The sequence below is a fragment of the Primulina eburnea genome, chromosome 17, assembly GCF_022965805.1.
Source record: "Primulina eburnea isolate SZY01 chromosome 17, ASM2296580v1, whole genome shotgun sequence".
NCBI lineage: Eukaryota > Viridiplantae > Streptophyta > Magnoliopsida > Lamiales > Gesneriaceae > Primulina > Primulina eburnea.
Window position 1 is genome coordinate 26,177,449 of NC_133117.1, and position 17,052 is coordinate 26,194,500.

The window sequence follows — 17,052 nt, forward strand, 5'->3', positions numbered from 1 at the left end:
CCGAGACCATCTTGGTCTCCCTGCCATGCCCCTTGATTTGCATCGTACTGCCCGAAATGTTCGAGCAATTTTTTTTTTTTTTTTTTGTAAACTTGTTTTGGCAGATGATGTTGCCCAGAATTGCAGGAAGTGCCCTGGCCGCAATAATTTTTTTTTTCCGAGTATGTGATTTTCAGGAATTTCAAACATAGTTAGAAATAAAATATTCAACACGATTTAAACAATAAAATCAATTGGCTATGATACTACTATTGGAGTACCGTTTTCTCGTAGCCAAGGCGCATCTAAAATTTAGAGCAGATCTCTTCTTTGATCGTTTGCCTTTGTGTATTTACCGTCGGGTCCGGCTATTCCGATTTTTAAGCGGATATAGTACTTCTAGTAATTCTCTACGAATGAATCTCTTCTTTGATTGTCTAATAAGGTCCGTGATCGAAGACTGAATTTCTATTAAGATCGCACAAGAGATCCTAAAAAATTTTGCGTCGAGAGTAGATAACCAAAAATTTAGAGATCCCACGGTGGTGATGGCAGTGAAATTTTTCTTGTGAAAAATCAAGGTGGCCGAATTTTGATGTGGAGGAGACAAGAAGAATTTTTTGGTGCACAAAATTGTCTACCAAAATCTATGTGTAAAATGTGTAGTGTTTCATATAACCTCCAATGAAATATTTATGAGCTTTGATTCACGATCACATCAAGAATCCTGCTCATATTAAGATTTCTATTGTCATTACTTAATCATAATTATCATGTTTTATATATCATATATATTCAACTCTTGATAATGTATGATATATATATGTATGTATGTATATTAATACATCTATACATTCATATACAATATGTACGTGTATAGACATATATATAAAATTATATAATTATTATTTAATTTCTTAATTAATTTTTAATTAACATATCAATCAATTAATCAATTCTGGACCCCTCTAGAATATTCCATGAGAATCATGTACATATAGTAATCACCACTACTAATATTATTATTTAAATCTTAATTTACTAAATAAATAATTATGAACTCATTATAAACTCGATCGACGATTAGAAAGAGTCGATGCACGGAGGATGAAAATCTTGTTCGTATAATAAAAATTGAAAATTTCGAAAGTCAAAATTTTCACTGATCCATTTTTGGCAACTGCCAGTTTTGTGAATTCTTTCACCAAAACAAGCAGTTCTATTCACATCATTTAATTAACAGTTAAGTTAACTTCCACAACTTCCAATACATATAATCCACTTATAAACTCTTTTATAAAACATTTTGTTTGATCTCAATAAAACTACAGTCCAAATTCAACTCCTTGAACTTTATTATCTCAATGAGAACACAAAATCCGATATTTGTGTGACTCTCAATGATTCAGAGATATAACTAGTTGTGGCTCAAAATTTTTTATGATTCCGAATAAAATTTAGTCTTATTCGGATTTATCCTAATTAGCCCATTTCTTTTCATCAACCCTTTATCAAGAATGTCAGATCTCATGTTTGATTGCACTCATCAGATTATGGCAAGTGCATCTAGTAGCATCACCCCATTATCTCCTAGGTATCACTGATAGTGTCTGCAAACCAGAGAATCCTTGCACTATTAGCTCATCAGATCACATAGGATATTCGTCCGCAGGCAACTGGTGAATCTCCCGACTACAATGTATTGGTTCCTACGTATTTCGAAATTACATTCAACCTCACCACCTGATGACTATTCTACTTGATAAGTGATATACAGTCCGAGTGAGGGTTGTTCGGTGCATTACCAAATGATCGCTCATATTTATGAATGGACATCTACATGTCCTTACCAATGAAACATGACTATCACATCACATATACTAGTCTCAAGCTCAAGCGACTTTTATTCTTATTTTAGGCAGTTAATTTGACTAGGAACATGTTTGAATATATGGTACATTTCCTAATGAGTTTCATGATCTTACGGCGATGCATACCTCATGATACTATAGTATATTCAATGACTTTATCTATATAGCTTGAATGGGTATACAGATAAATTAAAATGCCTTAATTAGATAAAAACGTAAAATATTATTAAAATAAATATTGTTTTACATAAGAGTCAATAAAGCCCAAACCACAAGTTGGATCGCTGGGCACTTATTCTAATATTTTCATCGTCGATTTTTACTGTCGAAAGGTACCTGCTGCTGCAGCGATCAATATTCTTTTTGTTTCAAGAATTTTTCATTGCTAAATCGATTATAGCTTTATTGTTTTTTTTTGTGATTTTGCTTTGCTCTTTCAGTTGCAGATATGGTGTCCTTCATAAGAATGGATTGATTGATTGCGTGTAGAAATCCCTGATTTTAGTATGTCATTTTGGGTGAATTTTTTTGCTATGATGGGATTTTATGTAATTTGCCTCAATATCCATATTCATTTTCATAAAGGATGACATCCTGTCGATTTTTGTATTGATTTATGGGAATTTTAGTCAGAATCTATGTATCAAATTAAAAGAACGATCTTCGTCCAGTGTTATGAAGTCATTTTGCATTTGCTCGATCAAATTGTAGGTGAATAGTTAAATGATACTGAATAATAAAGATGCATTGACTGGTATATATGGAATCACGGTGCTTAGGAAGCAATAGGAAATGGATGATCTGCCGGTGTGCTCCGTGGTATATTTTCTCTCCTCTGAATTTATGAGTTTTTCCCTTAAAAAGTATCTTTCTCTAGGCATCTGTTGGATAAATGAAGAGAAAAGAAGATGAGGAGTGAGGAGTTGTAAAGGGAAGTGGGATGTCTTAATGTGACTTGTCCCAGATTGAGAAATTAACTAAATTAAGTTTCCCTAATAAGCTCCAAGTTGAGACAAGGTTTTGGGTCCCAAGGGGTAACATAAGTTTTTAGAAGCGAGAAGACGCTAATAAGATGTGTCTTGGTGAAACAAACACGCGTGCGCGCTCGGCCCGACCCGGTGCGGTCTTTGACAAGTATTAATCTTTTTGGATCAAATTTATTTGGAGAATACATTTTTCCAGTCGCAAATTGATGTACTTGGACAGAGGTACGCGGGCGGGTGCGCAACATCCCGCGCGGATGCGCGCCTGTTGTTGAAACTCGGCCATCGACCAGAACAGGGCACGTGGCCGCGTGCGTCCTACTGTGCGCGCAGCGCACTGAGACAGTACCTTGCGCGTGTTGTCGTGCAGCTGCGCGCGCTGCGCTGTTTTTGAAAACATGCGCGTCCCTTAGCTATCTTGACATCTGTTCTTCGCTGCTTTTGCATCAAACCATGTGTCCCTTGCCTAGAATTATGTCTCTTCTAGACATCCGGTCTGGAGAAATGTGTCTCCTCTACGCAACCAATGATCATCTATAAATAATCCCTCCAACCATTTTCCAAGGCTGCTGATTTTTTCACTGTACTTCTTCTTCACATATTGCTGCATCTTCTAATTTTTGAAATACTTGAAAGTTCAAGAATAAGTTTGTTCGCTGGTTTCGAGATTTGTAGTGCTGCAAACTCTCGGTCGTTGTATTTTGGGGAAGATTGCCTGCAACGTATAGCACTTTATACGGGCAATTTCGTCTTGCGAAGAAAGGATCTTCCTTGCCTCGACTTGCTCTTATTGTTGTTGCTTTTGTTCGTGATTCAAGTTGTTGCGCTTTGCTCGTGTTTCAAGACATACAACATATCCAAGGTAATATCTAATAAACAACATCTTCATAGGCTGATATATTAATAAGTTGATATTCGGGTTGGAATTCAAGGCTTGCTTTGGAAGTGTTGCACCAGGTTTTTCCCAAGGTATCTGCCGTAAAATTATTCAGGTTCATTATTTTAGGAAGTATAATACGGTTGAACTACCGTCATTTTGTTGGTGGAATAAAACATTTTTGTTTCAAAGAAAAGACCACATGGTCACCCTGATTCCTACTGTTGGGCTCAGGGAATATCCAGCGAAAGACCCTCTACTTTTGTTAGAGTAAATGTCCTACAAGCTAATAGTTGGCTAGGGATTTTATTGGCTCAAGTGTAATAAACAATCTTTATTTTAATATAATTCATTATTTCATGGTTTCTTATTTCTTTATCTGTATACTCATGTGAACAACATAGATAAAGACCTTGATTATACTTTAATACAAATGAATCGTAATTCGATGTTGAATCTCGTTTGTAAACACTGTATGATCTAAATTCGTTCCTAGTCCATTCAGCTGCCTAAAACATGGATAAAGGTTGCTTGAGCTCGATACTAGCATCTGTGATGTTGTGTACTACGTTTCTTAGTAAGGGCATAGAGATGTCCAAACATTCAGATGGGTAGTCATATGATGATTATACCGAACAACCCTCCCTGGGACTTTCCAAGTGGTTATCATTCATCGAGAGGATAAGTCCGTGGTTATGATTGTACACCATTAGTCCTTACAACCCGGGACAACACTGAGGCTCTATATGCTAGGGTTGTGCTTTGACTCGTTTACCGGCTCCAGGAGAGTCATCAGGTGGCGAGGTTGGGTACAGCTGCGACACATATAGGAGCCAGTGCATTGTAGTCGGGGATTCATCGCTCACCTACGGGTGTGGATATCCTATGTGATCTGATGAAATAATAGTGCATGGAATCTCTGGCCAGAGTACGAGATGTACGTTAGAGAAGGAGTTCTCCAATAGTACACACGATGCCATTATTATAGTTATCACATAGTTATCGAATCAATATGCAACCCTCGATGAACCAATGGTTGCAGATTTGATCGGGATATATGAGATGAAGGGACCATACTGTACATTAATCATAATCGACTGGTTCTTGCAGGTACTATCAGTGATACCTAGGGGATCATGGGGCGATGCTACTAGACGCTCTTACCATGATCCGATGGATGCAATCAGAAATGAGTTCTGACATTATTGATCAAGGTGTTGATGAAAAGAATGGGGCTAACTAGGGTAAGCCCGAATAAAGGATTCTGTCCTGAATCACAAAGAGTTGTGAACCCACGGCTAGCTGTATCCCTGAACCATTGAGGGTCACACAAGTACTGGATTGTTTGTTCCCGTTGAGAGAATAAATTCAAGAAGTTGAATTTATATTATATATTAAATTCAAGGAGTTGAATTTATGATAATTAAATTTTGAGAGAAAAAATTCAAGGAGTTGAATTTATAAAATTTGAGAATTTAATTTATGAAACTCAAATGTTGGATTTATTAAATATTAAATTTTGGAGGTGATAAAAATTCAAGGAGTTGAATTTATAATTTAAATAATAAATTCAAATGTTGAATTTATAATGTATTTAATTTATTAAGCTCAAAAGTTGAGTTGATTAATTGATAAATTAAATATGGTTGATAATATGTTTAATGGGCTTGTAGTGGTACAAATCCAACATATTAAATAATTAAAATTTTAATGGGCTTTGATTAAATTAACTAAACTAGTTGGACTAGCCCATTTAATTAAATCAAGCTCATTAATGTTAATTATGTAATTAGTTTATAATTTAATTATAAATAAGACATGCAAGAAAAAAAAACATAGCCAACCACCATCAAACTTTCGAGAATCACACCTCCAAAAGTATAAAAAAATTCGGCCACTTCCTCTTGAAGGAAAATTTTGAGCCGTCTCTCATAATTTTCTCTCCTACGGAAAATCTCTTTCACATTCTCTAGTGCAATTTGAAAGAGAAACATACTATCTAGTCGTGGACTTGATAGGAGGATTTTATCGAAGAAAGTTCGTAGGGAATCAACAAGAGCTAATCCGTTTATACCGGATTAGTTGGAGTCCAGTGATTTATTCAACAAAGGTATAATTTTCATTTTCTAAAAGAGTTTAATTTTTCCTTGCCTTCCATCAACCGTGGTTGAATGTTGATCGCTACCCGCGGACAGTGTCTGGCTCATATTATTGGGGAGGCCTGTACGCTGGAAAGCTGTGACTTCCACCGGACATATGATGTGAATTGAGTGGAACTCCCATGACTTCGGCTCATATTATTGGGGGAACTCATGGCGACCGTCTACTACAATTCAATATTGATGGGTTGGTTTGACACGTGAAAATAAATGACGTCATATTATTGGGTCCTTATTAAACGTGAGGCAAAACACGCAGAGGTTGCATAAGGATGTAATTGGACTCTATCTTTTAGAAATTATAATTGGCTGATATTATTCGGGATTATAATTGGCTAACTGGACTCTATGTGCCTACTAAGGAAATACGATTCGCCTTTTTCATCAGAGGGTGGTGAAAATGTCAAAATAGTAGGAGGGTAATTTATAAAATGAAATCCATATTTTATATCTTAGAATTATTTTAAAATTATCAGTTAGTATTATCTGGTTTTCATTTTCAGTATATTTACGATGTCTACTCGTAACCCGCTTTCAATCATTCTCGATCAAAACAAATTGATTGGCCCTAACTATCATGACTGGTTTAGAAACTTAAAGATTGTTCTGAACTCCGAAAGGATTGCGTATGTGCTTTATAATGAGCCACCTAAGGAGGCGGATCCTGATATCAGTAGGACTGAATTAGCTAAGCTTGAGAAACATTGGGATCATGATCTCCAAGCTAAGAGCTACATGTTGGCTTCTATGTCGAATGAACTTCAGAGGAGGTTCGAGGAGGCGGTGAATGCTGCTGACATTCACCTTCATCTGAAAGAATTGTATGTTGTACAAACTCGTTCAGAAAGACATGCGACTGTTAAAGAACTCATGACTACACGCTTGCGAGAGGGGGCTTCGGTCCATGAGCATGGTGTTAGGATGATTGGGCTCATTGAGAAGTTGGTGGGACTCGATTTGGTTATACCTAGTGAGCTCTCGACTGATATTCTCTTGTTGTCTTTGCCTGCCTCGTTCGATGGATTTGTGGTTAATTTTAATATGAACAAGCTTGAGGCCACCCTTGAAGAGTTGGTCAATATGCTCACTAATTATGAGGCCACAATTAAAAAGGAAAAGCCTGTTCTTCTAGTGGGTTCTTCGTATGGTACGAAAAAGGGAGCCCCAAATAAAGGCAAGAAGCGTTCTGCCCCTCCAAAGAAGAACAAGCCCAACAAAAAGCCATACAAGAAAGCAAATTCGGGGCCCACAAAGCCTGACAAGTCAGAGCATGTCTGTTTCCACTACAAAAAACCTGGACATTGGAGGCGTAATTGCGAGGAGTATCTTGCCCAGAAGCGTTCTGGCCATGGTATATTTTATATTGAAGTTAATGTTTCTATTAATTCCTCTTCTTGGGTATTGGATACCGGATGTGGTTCTCATCTATGCAATGATTTGCAGGTGATGGGAAGAAGCAGGAGGCTTAGAGATGGTGAGACGACCTTTCTAAGACTAGGAAATGGAGCAAGAGTTGCTGCCACTGCCATTGGAGACGTTACTTTAATTTTGGACAATAATTTTAAGTTGTTTTGAGAGACGTTTTATTTTTCCTGAATTGGTTAAAAACATTATTTCTATTTCTATGCTTGATAGGGATGGTTATTCTTGTGTTTTTGCTAAAGGTGTTTGCAATTTATACAAGAATGAATGTTTGATTGGAACTGGAGAATTAACAAACGATCTCTATAACTTAAAATTGAAAGATATTCCGTTAAACAATGTCCAAGCGCATACAAAAAGAACAACAAACAAAAGAAAAATAGAAGATCCAAATCCTGCACAAATATGACACGCTAGACTAGGTCATATTTCTCAAAGAAGGATGCACAAGCTAGTGGGAGAAGGCATGTTTGACTTGTCAGACATAAATTCTCTACCAACTTGTGAGTCCTGTCTAAAAGAAAAAATGAGTAAAACTCCATTCAATGGAAACGTGGAACGTGCGCATGGTCTACTGGATTTGATCCACACGGACGTTTGTGGCCTGCTAAGTGTAGCACAAAATTTGGGCATTCCTACTTCATTACCTTTACTGTTGACCATTCGAGGTATGGGTACGTTTATTTGATGAAACACAAATATGAAGCATTTGAAAAGTTCAAAGAATTCAGATCTGAAGTAGAAAATCAGCTAGAAAGAAGTATTAAGGTACTTCGATCTGATCGAGGTGGAGAATACTTAAGTGCTGAATTTTTTGGTTATCTAAAAGAGAATGAGATTCTCTCACAGTGGACTCCACCAGCAACACCACAATTGAATGGTGTTTCTGAACATTGAAATCGAACCTTGATGGACATGGTTCGATCTATGATGGGATTCACTGAATTGCCTATATCGTTTTGGGGCTTTGCGCTTGAAACTGCGGTAATGTTGTTGAATAATGTCCATACAAAAGAAGTGGATAACACACAATATGAGATATGGATGGGAAAAACTCCCAAATATTCTTACATGAGAATATGGGGATGTCCTGCTTACGTGAAGCAGACAGTGGGAGACAAATTGGATAGTAGATCCACTTTGTGCTACTTTGTAGGATATCCAAAGAATTCTGTTGGATATTATTTCTATCATCCCAATGAAGCAAAAGTTTTTGTTTCAAGAAATGCCACCTTTTTGGAAAGAGAATTTCTATTTGATAGAAAAGGAAAGATGATAGAACTTGAAGAAATTCAAGATACTCCCTCAACTTTAGAAGTTGAACCCATTTCCCAAGAACCAGTAGTTGAAGTACAAGCTTCTAGAAGGTCTGATAGGGTTATGAGACCACCTGCAAGATATACACTTCTTCATGAACAAGGCCATGATGAGTATTGTGTTGGATGTGATCCAATGAATTTCAAAGAAGCAATATCTGATACTGATTCAACCAAATGGCTTGAAGCCATGCAGTCAGAAATGGACTCTATGTATTCAAACCAAGTCTGGACATTAGTGGATCAACCTGAGGGAATCGTTCCCATAGGAAGCAAATGGATCTACAAAAGAAAGCTTGGGGTGGATGGAAAGGTAGTGACCTTCAAAGCAAGACTAGTTGCAAAAGGTTATACTCACAGGCAAGGAATTGACTATGAGGAAGCTTTTTCACCAGTTGTTATGTTTAAGTCCATTAGAATACTACTAGCCATAGCAGCATGGTATGACTATGAGATATGACAAATGGATGTAAAGACTGCTTTCCTCAATGGAGACATCAAAGAAGAAATGTATATGTCTCAACGCGAGGGATACACATCAGTAGGAAGTGAGCATAAGGTATGCAAACTTCAGAGATCAATATATGGTCTCAAGCAGGCATCAAGGAGTTGGAACCTCAGATTTGATAGCACTATCAAAGAGTTTGGTTTTTCTATGAATCCTGAGGAACCATGTGTGTACAAAAAAGTTAGTGGGAGTGCAGTGACATTCCTAGTACTTTATGTTGATGATATCCTGCTCATTGGGAATGATGTAGGATTACTACAATCAACTAAAGTATGGTTAGCCAGTAAATTCTCCATGAAAGACATGGGTGAAGCATCCTACGTATTGGGAATACAAATCTATAGAGATATATCAAAGAGGATGCTCGGAGTCACCCAAGCCACCTATATCGATACCATTATAAAACGATTCTCTATGGAAGAGTCCAAGAGAGGATACTTACCAATGTGTCATGGTATTACTCTATCTAAAGCTATGTGTCCCAAAACTGATGAAGAGATAGAGATGATGACGCATATTCCATATGCGTCAGCTATTGGTAGTATTATGTATGGTATGATATCGAATCGTCCTGATGTTGTTTACGCTTTGAGTGTTACAAGAAAATATCAGGCGAACTCTGGTCCAATGCATTGGAAAGCCGTGAAAGACATTCTTAAGTACTTGAGAAGGACTAAGAACTTGTTCATGGTCTATGGGGGTGGAGAATTAAAATTGGAAGGCTACACTGATTCTAGCTTTCAATGTGATGTAGATGATTCGAAATCGACCTCTGGTTTTGTATTCATGCTTAATGGTGCGGCTGTCTCTTGGAAAAGTTCCAAGCAAGACACCGTTGCGGATTCCACCACTGAAGCTGAGTACATTGCTGCATCTGCTACAGCCAAAGAGGCAGTTTGGATGAGGATCTTTGTCCAAGAGTTGGGCGTTATTCCTAATGGAGTTGATCCAGTCCCGGTGTACTGCGACAACACTGATGCCGTTGCGCAAGCAAAGGAACCGAGGTCTCATCAGCGATCCAAACATGTACTGAGGAAATTCCACATCATCCGGGAGATTGTGGGAAGGGGAGACATATAAGTCGAAAGAGTCCCCTCTGCAGATAACGTTGCCGATCCACTTACGAAGCCCTTGCCAGGACCATTGTTTGAGAAGCATCGCGAAGCAATGTGATTAAAGTTTATGGGTAGTTGGCTCTAGGGCAAGTGGGAGATTGTTAGAGTAGATGCCCTGCAAGCCAACTGTTGGCTAGGGATTTTATTGACTCAAGTGTAATAAACAATATTTATTTTAATATAATTCATTATTTCATGGTTTGTTATTTCTTTATCTGTATACCCATGTGAACAACAAAGATAAAGACCTTGATTATACTTTAATACAAATGAATCATAATTCGATGTTGAATCTCGTTTGTAAACAGTGTATGATCTAAATTCGTTCCTAGTCGATTCAGCCGCCTAAAACATGGATAAAGGTCGCTTGAGCTCGAAACTAGCATATGTGATGTTGTGTACTGCGTTTCTTAGTAAGGGCATAGAGATGTCCAAACATGCAGATGGGTAGTCATATGATTATTATACTGAACAACCCTCCCTCGGACTTTCCAAGTGGTTATCATTCATCGAGAGGATAAGTCCGTGGTTATGATTGTACACCATTAGTCCTTACGACCCGGGACAACACTGATGCTCTATATGCTAGGGTTGTGCTTTGACTCATTTACCGGCTCCAGGAGAGTCATCAGGTGGCGAGGTTGGGTACAGCTGCGACACCTATAGGAGCCAGTGCATTGTAGTCGGGGATTCACCGCTCACCTACGGGTGTGGATATCCTATGTGATCTGATGAAATAATAATGCATGGAATCTCTGGCCAGAGTACGAGATGTACGTTGGAGAAGGAGTTCTCCAAATAGTACACACGATGCCACTATTATAGTTATCACATAGTTATCGAATCAATATGCAACCCTCGATGAACCAATGATTGCAGATTCGATCGGGATATATGAGATGAAGTGACCGTACTGTACATTAATCATAATCGACAGGTTCTTACAGGCACTATCAGTGATACCTAGGGGATCATGGGGCGATGCTACTAGACGCTCTTACCATGATCCGATGGGTGCAATCAGAAATGAGTTCTGACATTCTTGATCAAGGTGTTGATGAAAAGAATGGGGCTAACTAGGGTAAGCCCGAATAAAGGATTTTGTCCTGAATCACAAAGAGTTGTGAACCCACGGCTAGCTGTATCCCTGAATCATTGTGGGTCACACAAGTACTGGATTATTTGTTCCCGTTGAGAGAATAAATTCAAGAAGTTGAATTTATATTATATAGTAAATTCAAGGAGTTGAATTTATGATAATTAAATTTGAGAGAATAAATTCAAGGAGTTGAATTTATAAAATTTGAGAATTTAATTTATTAAAATCAAATGTTTGGTTTATAAATATTAAATTTTGGAGGTGATAAAAATTCAAGGAGTTGAATTTATAATTTAAATAATAAGTTCAAATTTTGAATTTATAATGTATTTAATTTATTAAGCTTAAAAGTTGAGTTGATTAATTAATAAATTAAATATGGTTGATAATATGTTTAATGGGCTTGTAGGGGTACAAGTCCAACATATTAAATAATTAAAGTTTTAATGGACTTTGACTAAATTAATTAAATTAGTTGGACTAGCTCAATTAATTAAATCAAGCCCATTAATGTTAATTATGTAATTAGGTTATAATTTAATTATAAATAAGACATGCAAGAAAAAAAACCTAGCCAACCACCATCAAACTTTCGAGAATCACACCTCCAAAAGAATAAAAAAATTCGGCCACTTCCTCTTGAAGGAAAATTTTGAGCCGTCTCTCATAATTTTCTCTCCTACGCAAAATTTCTTTCACATTCTCTAGTGAATTTGAAAGAGGAACATACTATCTAGTCGTGAACTTGATAGGAGGATTTCATCGAAGAAAGTTCGTAGGGAATCAACAAGAGCTAATCCGTTTATACCAGATTAGTTGGAGTCCAGTGATTTATTCACCAAAGGTATAATTTTCTTTCATCCTATGTATGTTTTGTTAAAATCATACGAGCGTCCAAAGCAAATCGTATTTTGATTGTGAAAATAAATAAAAAAATTTAAAACTTCTACTGCGTTCCAGATCCCACAACTTTAAGCAATTAACGCTCAAAATTTCAAGTTTCACCCCGTCTCCCTGAGCCTCCTAGGTCTGTACTGAACTAATGTAACATGTTTCGTAGTGATTTACATTGTGTGTTTAGGATGCAGCTGTCCAGCCTTCATATTAATTTAACATGTTTCGTAGTGATTTACATTGTGTGTTTAGGATGCAGCTGTCCAGCCTTCATATTAATTTAACATGTTTCGTAGTGATTTACATTGTGTGTTTAGGATGCAGCTGTCCAGCCTTCACATTAATACCATGCAACGTGTGCTATTTACTGTTGTTTTCAGTGTCTTTCGATGAAGACACAGTTGATTTTTCTTACCTCTCCACCCGAGCAAATGATTGACAAATTTTTCGGGTAAATTATAACATGAATCCTTATGATTTATTCCATTTCCATGTTTTGAACATATAATATGGTGTTTTTCTCTTACTCCATTTGTCTAAACCAGCAAATCATTGAATAACCAAGCCCGTACAAATGAAGCCTGCAGCACATATGCTGAAGCATTGATGGCACTGGGCAAGGAACTAAAAATCGAAGTCATCAATCTTTGGACAGCAATTCAGTAGAGAGATGATTGGTCAACGGCTTGCTTAACGTAAGCTCAACCTTTATATTTCTTCCGATGACGAAATGTTACTGTTACGATTGCCTCAGAAAGCGCAACCCTACAATTCATTATCTTGCAAAACTACCAAGCAGGGAAAGAATCAAATAGAAGTTTACGTAGTACTTTTTACTAGTAATGTTCTTGTTGTCTTGTGCAGAGATGGAATCCATTTTACAACTGAAGGGAGCAAAAGCGTTGATATTGAAGGTACTCAAACAGGCTGAATGGAAACCGAGCTTCTACCGACTATCGACCCAACCGAATTGCCGGAGGATTCGTCTTATACAAGGTTGGTGCTGATGGGAAAACTACTGGGAACTTCTCTAAATCTATTTCTTGTTGGCAAATCGAGTGGACTAATGGCATTAAATCGAATCTTTGAATTTATATAAAGTCTTCACTTGCTTGTGTAAACACTACCAGTCTTCATCTTAATGTAAAAATCATATTCTATTTTCTTTTTTCTATTTTCCCAAACGAGATGGCCTCACCGGAGCATCGAAATAGTCAAGACTAGGCCAACTTCATTTTCATCAACGGCAATATGAAAATTTTATCCAAACAAAAATATTTTATATTATAAATTTTATTATTCTAAAGAAATAAATAAATCTACAAAATATTAAATAATTTTTTTAAAAAATTGATAATAACATGGGGTTTCAGACCCTTGCCTCCATGCTCCAAACCCGTCTCCTACTTTTAAATTTCAAGGGGCCATGATTTAAAACCCGGACGCCTTAGGTTTTATTAACATTTTTTAGCTTCTTTTTTTTTTTTTTTTTTTTTTTTTTTTTTTTATAAAAACCTAACAATTTTATAAAAAAGAATAACAATAGAAACTAATATTATCAGAATGAAGGTTGAAAGTTGTAAGGTCAAAAATGCGATAACGTAATCCAACTGCATACAAATCTCGAAAAAATAGAAAATGCTTAATAAAATTATTTTAATTACATTTCTGAAATGTGGTAGCCATGTTTACACTTTTAAAATAGGGTTTTTTTTTTTACTAAGATGAATAAAACTATTTTTTAAGGGTTATTCGAGACGCGATCGAGGAACGGAGACCGGTGACAATAAAGAGAATATTTTTATTAAATGATTATTTTTAATTATTTAATATAAAGTATATTTTATGTGGCATTTTCGAAAATGGTGCTTTTTGATATGTTTTTTTGCACCGAGTCGTATTTTAAATCGGTAATTGATTTTTGACGAAAATAAGGACTTTTTGGGAACTTGGCTATTATTTTCGAAAATTTTCCTAAACAAAATATTTTAACTATATTATAGTGGGCCTATGGGCCTATTATACTTAGGTTATTGGGCCTAGCTTTCTACCCAATTATTTATATAAAAAAAAAGAGTTTCCTAAACCAAAAACACTTCAAACCACATATTTAAAACACTAAAAACCGGTGGCTTTTTCCACCATCAGCACACAAACACACAACACACATTTTTTTAAAGCTATTCGCGTTATTTGCATGGATTGAAGGAATTTCAGCAAGGTATTATCCCCCGTCTCTCCGCAAACGTCTCTCGCGTTAAAGATTATTTTTCGTGCGTGAAATACGTAAAGACACGCATTAATCTTCCTTCACTCATCGTTCATATCATATTATGTGTATTTAACATGATTGCATAAAAAATATGATAAACTTTCTTATATTTTTACTTTTATGACAGAACTGAACAAAACTTGAGTTTTTATCTATCTAAAATCATGATTATGATGCACAAAGTTGTTTCCATGATAGGGCTATGGGAAGGGACGTTTTTCAACTTGTTTAAGGGTCCATAGATGCATGTTTAAGGGGTGGACAGTAGGGATGCAAGAGCTGAACGAAAATTGGGTTGTAAGGGGGCTAGAGTTTCGATTTGGTGGCTAGGAAAGAGTAGGCTGCTAGCTTCTATAGGGGCATGTTCATGGGTCCTAATAGGGTCGCGTCATGGTCCTAGATAGCGTGAGGAAAGCTTGTGCAGGGCCTAGGGCTGTAGTGGAAGCAAGGGTCACGTGAGTCAAGGTTGTGCACATGTTTATGGATGCAAGTGCTAGGGCTGTAGAGACTAGTCCAGTAGCTTGTTATGGGCTCGATTAGGGTCATCCTAGGATGATTGTTTAGGGTCTGGACATGATGGTTAGAGTCTAGACTTGAAGGAATTCATGGTTTGTTAAGTTAGGGTTTCGAACTAAGGACAAGGAAATTTTCAGTAGCTGTCTAACAATCTGTAAGGTTTAAATGGTTTGAATTGGGTTGTATAGGGTATGTTTAGGTGTTAATAAGTTATGGTTCAAGTTTGGTTAAATTTCGAGTCGATTCGGATTAAAACCGAGACGTAGGATCAAGTTTTAAAACGAATTGAGAAATCAGTCGAAGAGCTTAAGTTTATGTCTAAGAAATATTTATGGGTGTATTTTAGGGTGATGTGTTAAGTTTGGATGGATTCAGGTCGTCGTTTTAAGGTCTAAGGGTAAATTGCAAAACTTAGGGTTTGAGGGGCAAAACAATCATTTTACAGATGAAAAAATGTTAAACGTCCTGGCAATGTCCTGAATGCTGTAATGATTATTAAACTGTTATTTTAAAATACTATGGAATTTTATGATGCAAAAAGATAAAAGCTAAAATATGTGTTGTACGCTTGTTTAAAAGAAAATGATATTATTACAAATATTTTTATAAAGTGATGGAAACGAGGAAAAATGTTTTGAAAGAAGTGATTTAGCTGTTGCATGTGAATATATATGTATTACTTGTTATAACGGTTAAGATTTGTTGAGTCAGTAGATTCACTAGGTGTGAATGATACAGATGAGCATGATTTTGATGATATTGGAGGACTTTATAGTTGAACTAGCTGGGCTGATGTGCACATCGCATTAGTAAGATTGTAAAAGATTTTATGAAATTTATGACTTTTTGATGCTTTTTAGTGGTTTAGAGAAGATTTAAGATGTTTATGCTATTTTGAAAAATGCTAGTTTTAAGTTTGGTTTGACGGTTAGTGGAATTAGGTTTAATTAATTCTGAAATTTGATTTTTTTTTTAAAATCATATAAATCAATTCATTCGGTCTAATTTTGATAAGATACTTAAATGTTATCAAAAAAATTGAGTTCCTAATAAAACTAAGTATTTATATTCATTTTTATTAAATGTTAAGAAAATTAAACCTTTTTTAGTAAATAGAAACTTGCCAAACTTTTCCATAAAATTATGAAAACTTAATCAAAATAAAATCGAATATCTCGGTTTATATCCGAGTTAATCGAATTTTTGGAGAAAATTTGTAAATACATATTCTCTATTTAAAATATGATGAAGATATAAGACAATTAAAGTTTATTAATACATTATTTTACTCAGTTTAGTTTTTTTTTCTTAGAAAAAAAAAGAACCAAACTGAGTATACCTTATTTGATTTCCTATTGGAGATGATATGATTATGGTGATTACAATAAAAATAATGCAAAAAATATTTGAAAATGACAAAATTAATAAAATTTACAACATTAATAAACATAATGTTATTAGGAAAATAGAATGAGCCAAATTTCGTTTAAATGGAAATAATTGATCATACCGATTAAATTCAAAATTCGGTTTGACAAAATTCAGAATCCGGTTTTTGATTTCATGAAAGATGGGACATGTAATAGCCAAGCCTGGTGAACGGTACGGTTTAAGATTTCGTATGATTATTGACTATTTGGTTAAGTTTAAGTATAGTTTTGATGTTAAGAGTTGTGATTTATGGTTTATAGTATTGTTGTTATTAGATGATGTGTAGTTGTATTGTAGCGTTGTTGCGATTTAATTCATGATAATTTTTATGTTGAGCCAATTGGTATGAGGCCAATTGGGGTGGTTAGATAAGTTACAGATTTGCAACTTTCTTGTTGAGAGTGTTGCCGAATTATGAGGAGAAGAAGCGTTGCGATTCGGTTTTTAGTTGCAAAGTTATTGTTGTCTACAGAGGAGAGTGCACCCGCACTTCATTTTTCAGTGCACCCGCGGTGACTGGGTAGAAGAGGCAGTGCACCCGCACTGAAAAAGGGACCGCACCCGCGGTGGCAGGGCAGAGCCTTCAGTGCACCCGCGGTAAGTTTTGTAG

General features: G+C 36.1%; 1 protein-coding gene and 1 long non-coding RNA gene across 2 annotated transcripts; both read left to right on the plus strand.

Moving 5' to 3' along the window:
• Positions 1-6,382: 6,382 nt before the first annotated feature.
• LOC140817991 (uncharacterized) lies at positions 6,383-12,437 on the plus strand. The gene is made up of 3 exons (XM_073177787.1): positions 6,383-6,690; positions 6,790-7,141; positions 12,411-12,437. The coding sequence occupies exons 1-3, from the start codon at positions 6,383-6,385 to the stop codon at positions 12,435-12,437; spliced, it is 687 nt and encodes a 228-aa protein (XP_073033888.1).
• Positions 12,438-12,573: 136 nt separating this feature from the next.
• On the plus strand, positions 12,574-13,313 carry LOC140818704 (uncharacterized). The gene is made up of 3 exons (XR_012115037.1): positions 12,574-12,674; positions 12,769-12,918; positions 13,088-13,313. It is a non-coding gene; the product is annotated as an uncharacterized lncRNA (long non-coding RNA).
• Positions 13,314-17,052: the final 3,739 nt, after the last annotated feature.

Excerpts from the sequence above, each read along its gene's own strand:
- LOC140817991 (XM_073177787.1), top strand. The coding sequence starts at position 6,383 with ATGTCTACTCGTAACCCGCTTTCAATCATTCTCGATCAAAACAAATTG. Across the intron at positions 6,691-6,789 it reads CACCTTCATCTGAAAGAATT|GATGATTGGGCTCATTGAGA; the intron begins GTATGTTGTACA and ends GCATGGTGTTAG. Across the intron at positions 7,142-12,410 it reads AGCCTGACAAGTCAGAGCAT|GATGCAGCTGTCCAGCCTTC; the intron begins GTCTGTTTCCAC and ends TTGTGTGTTTAG.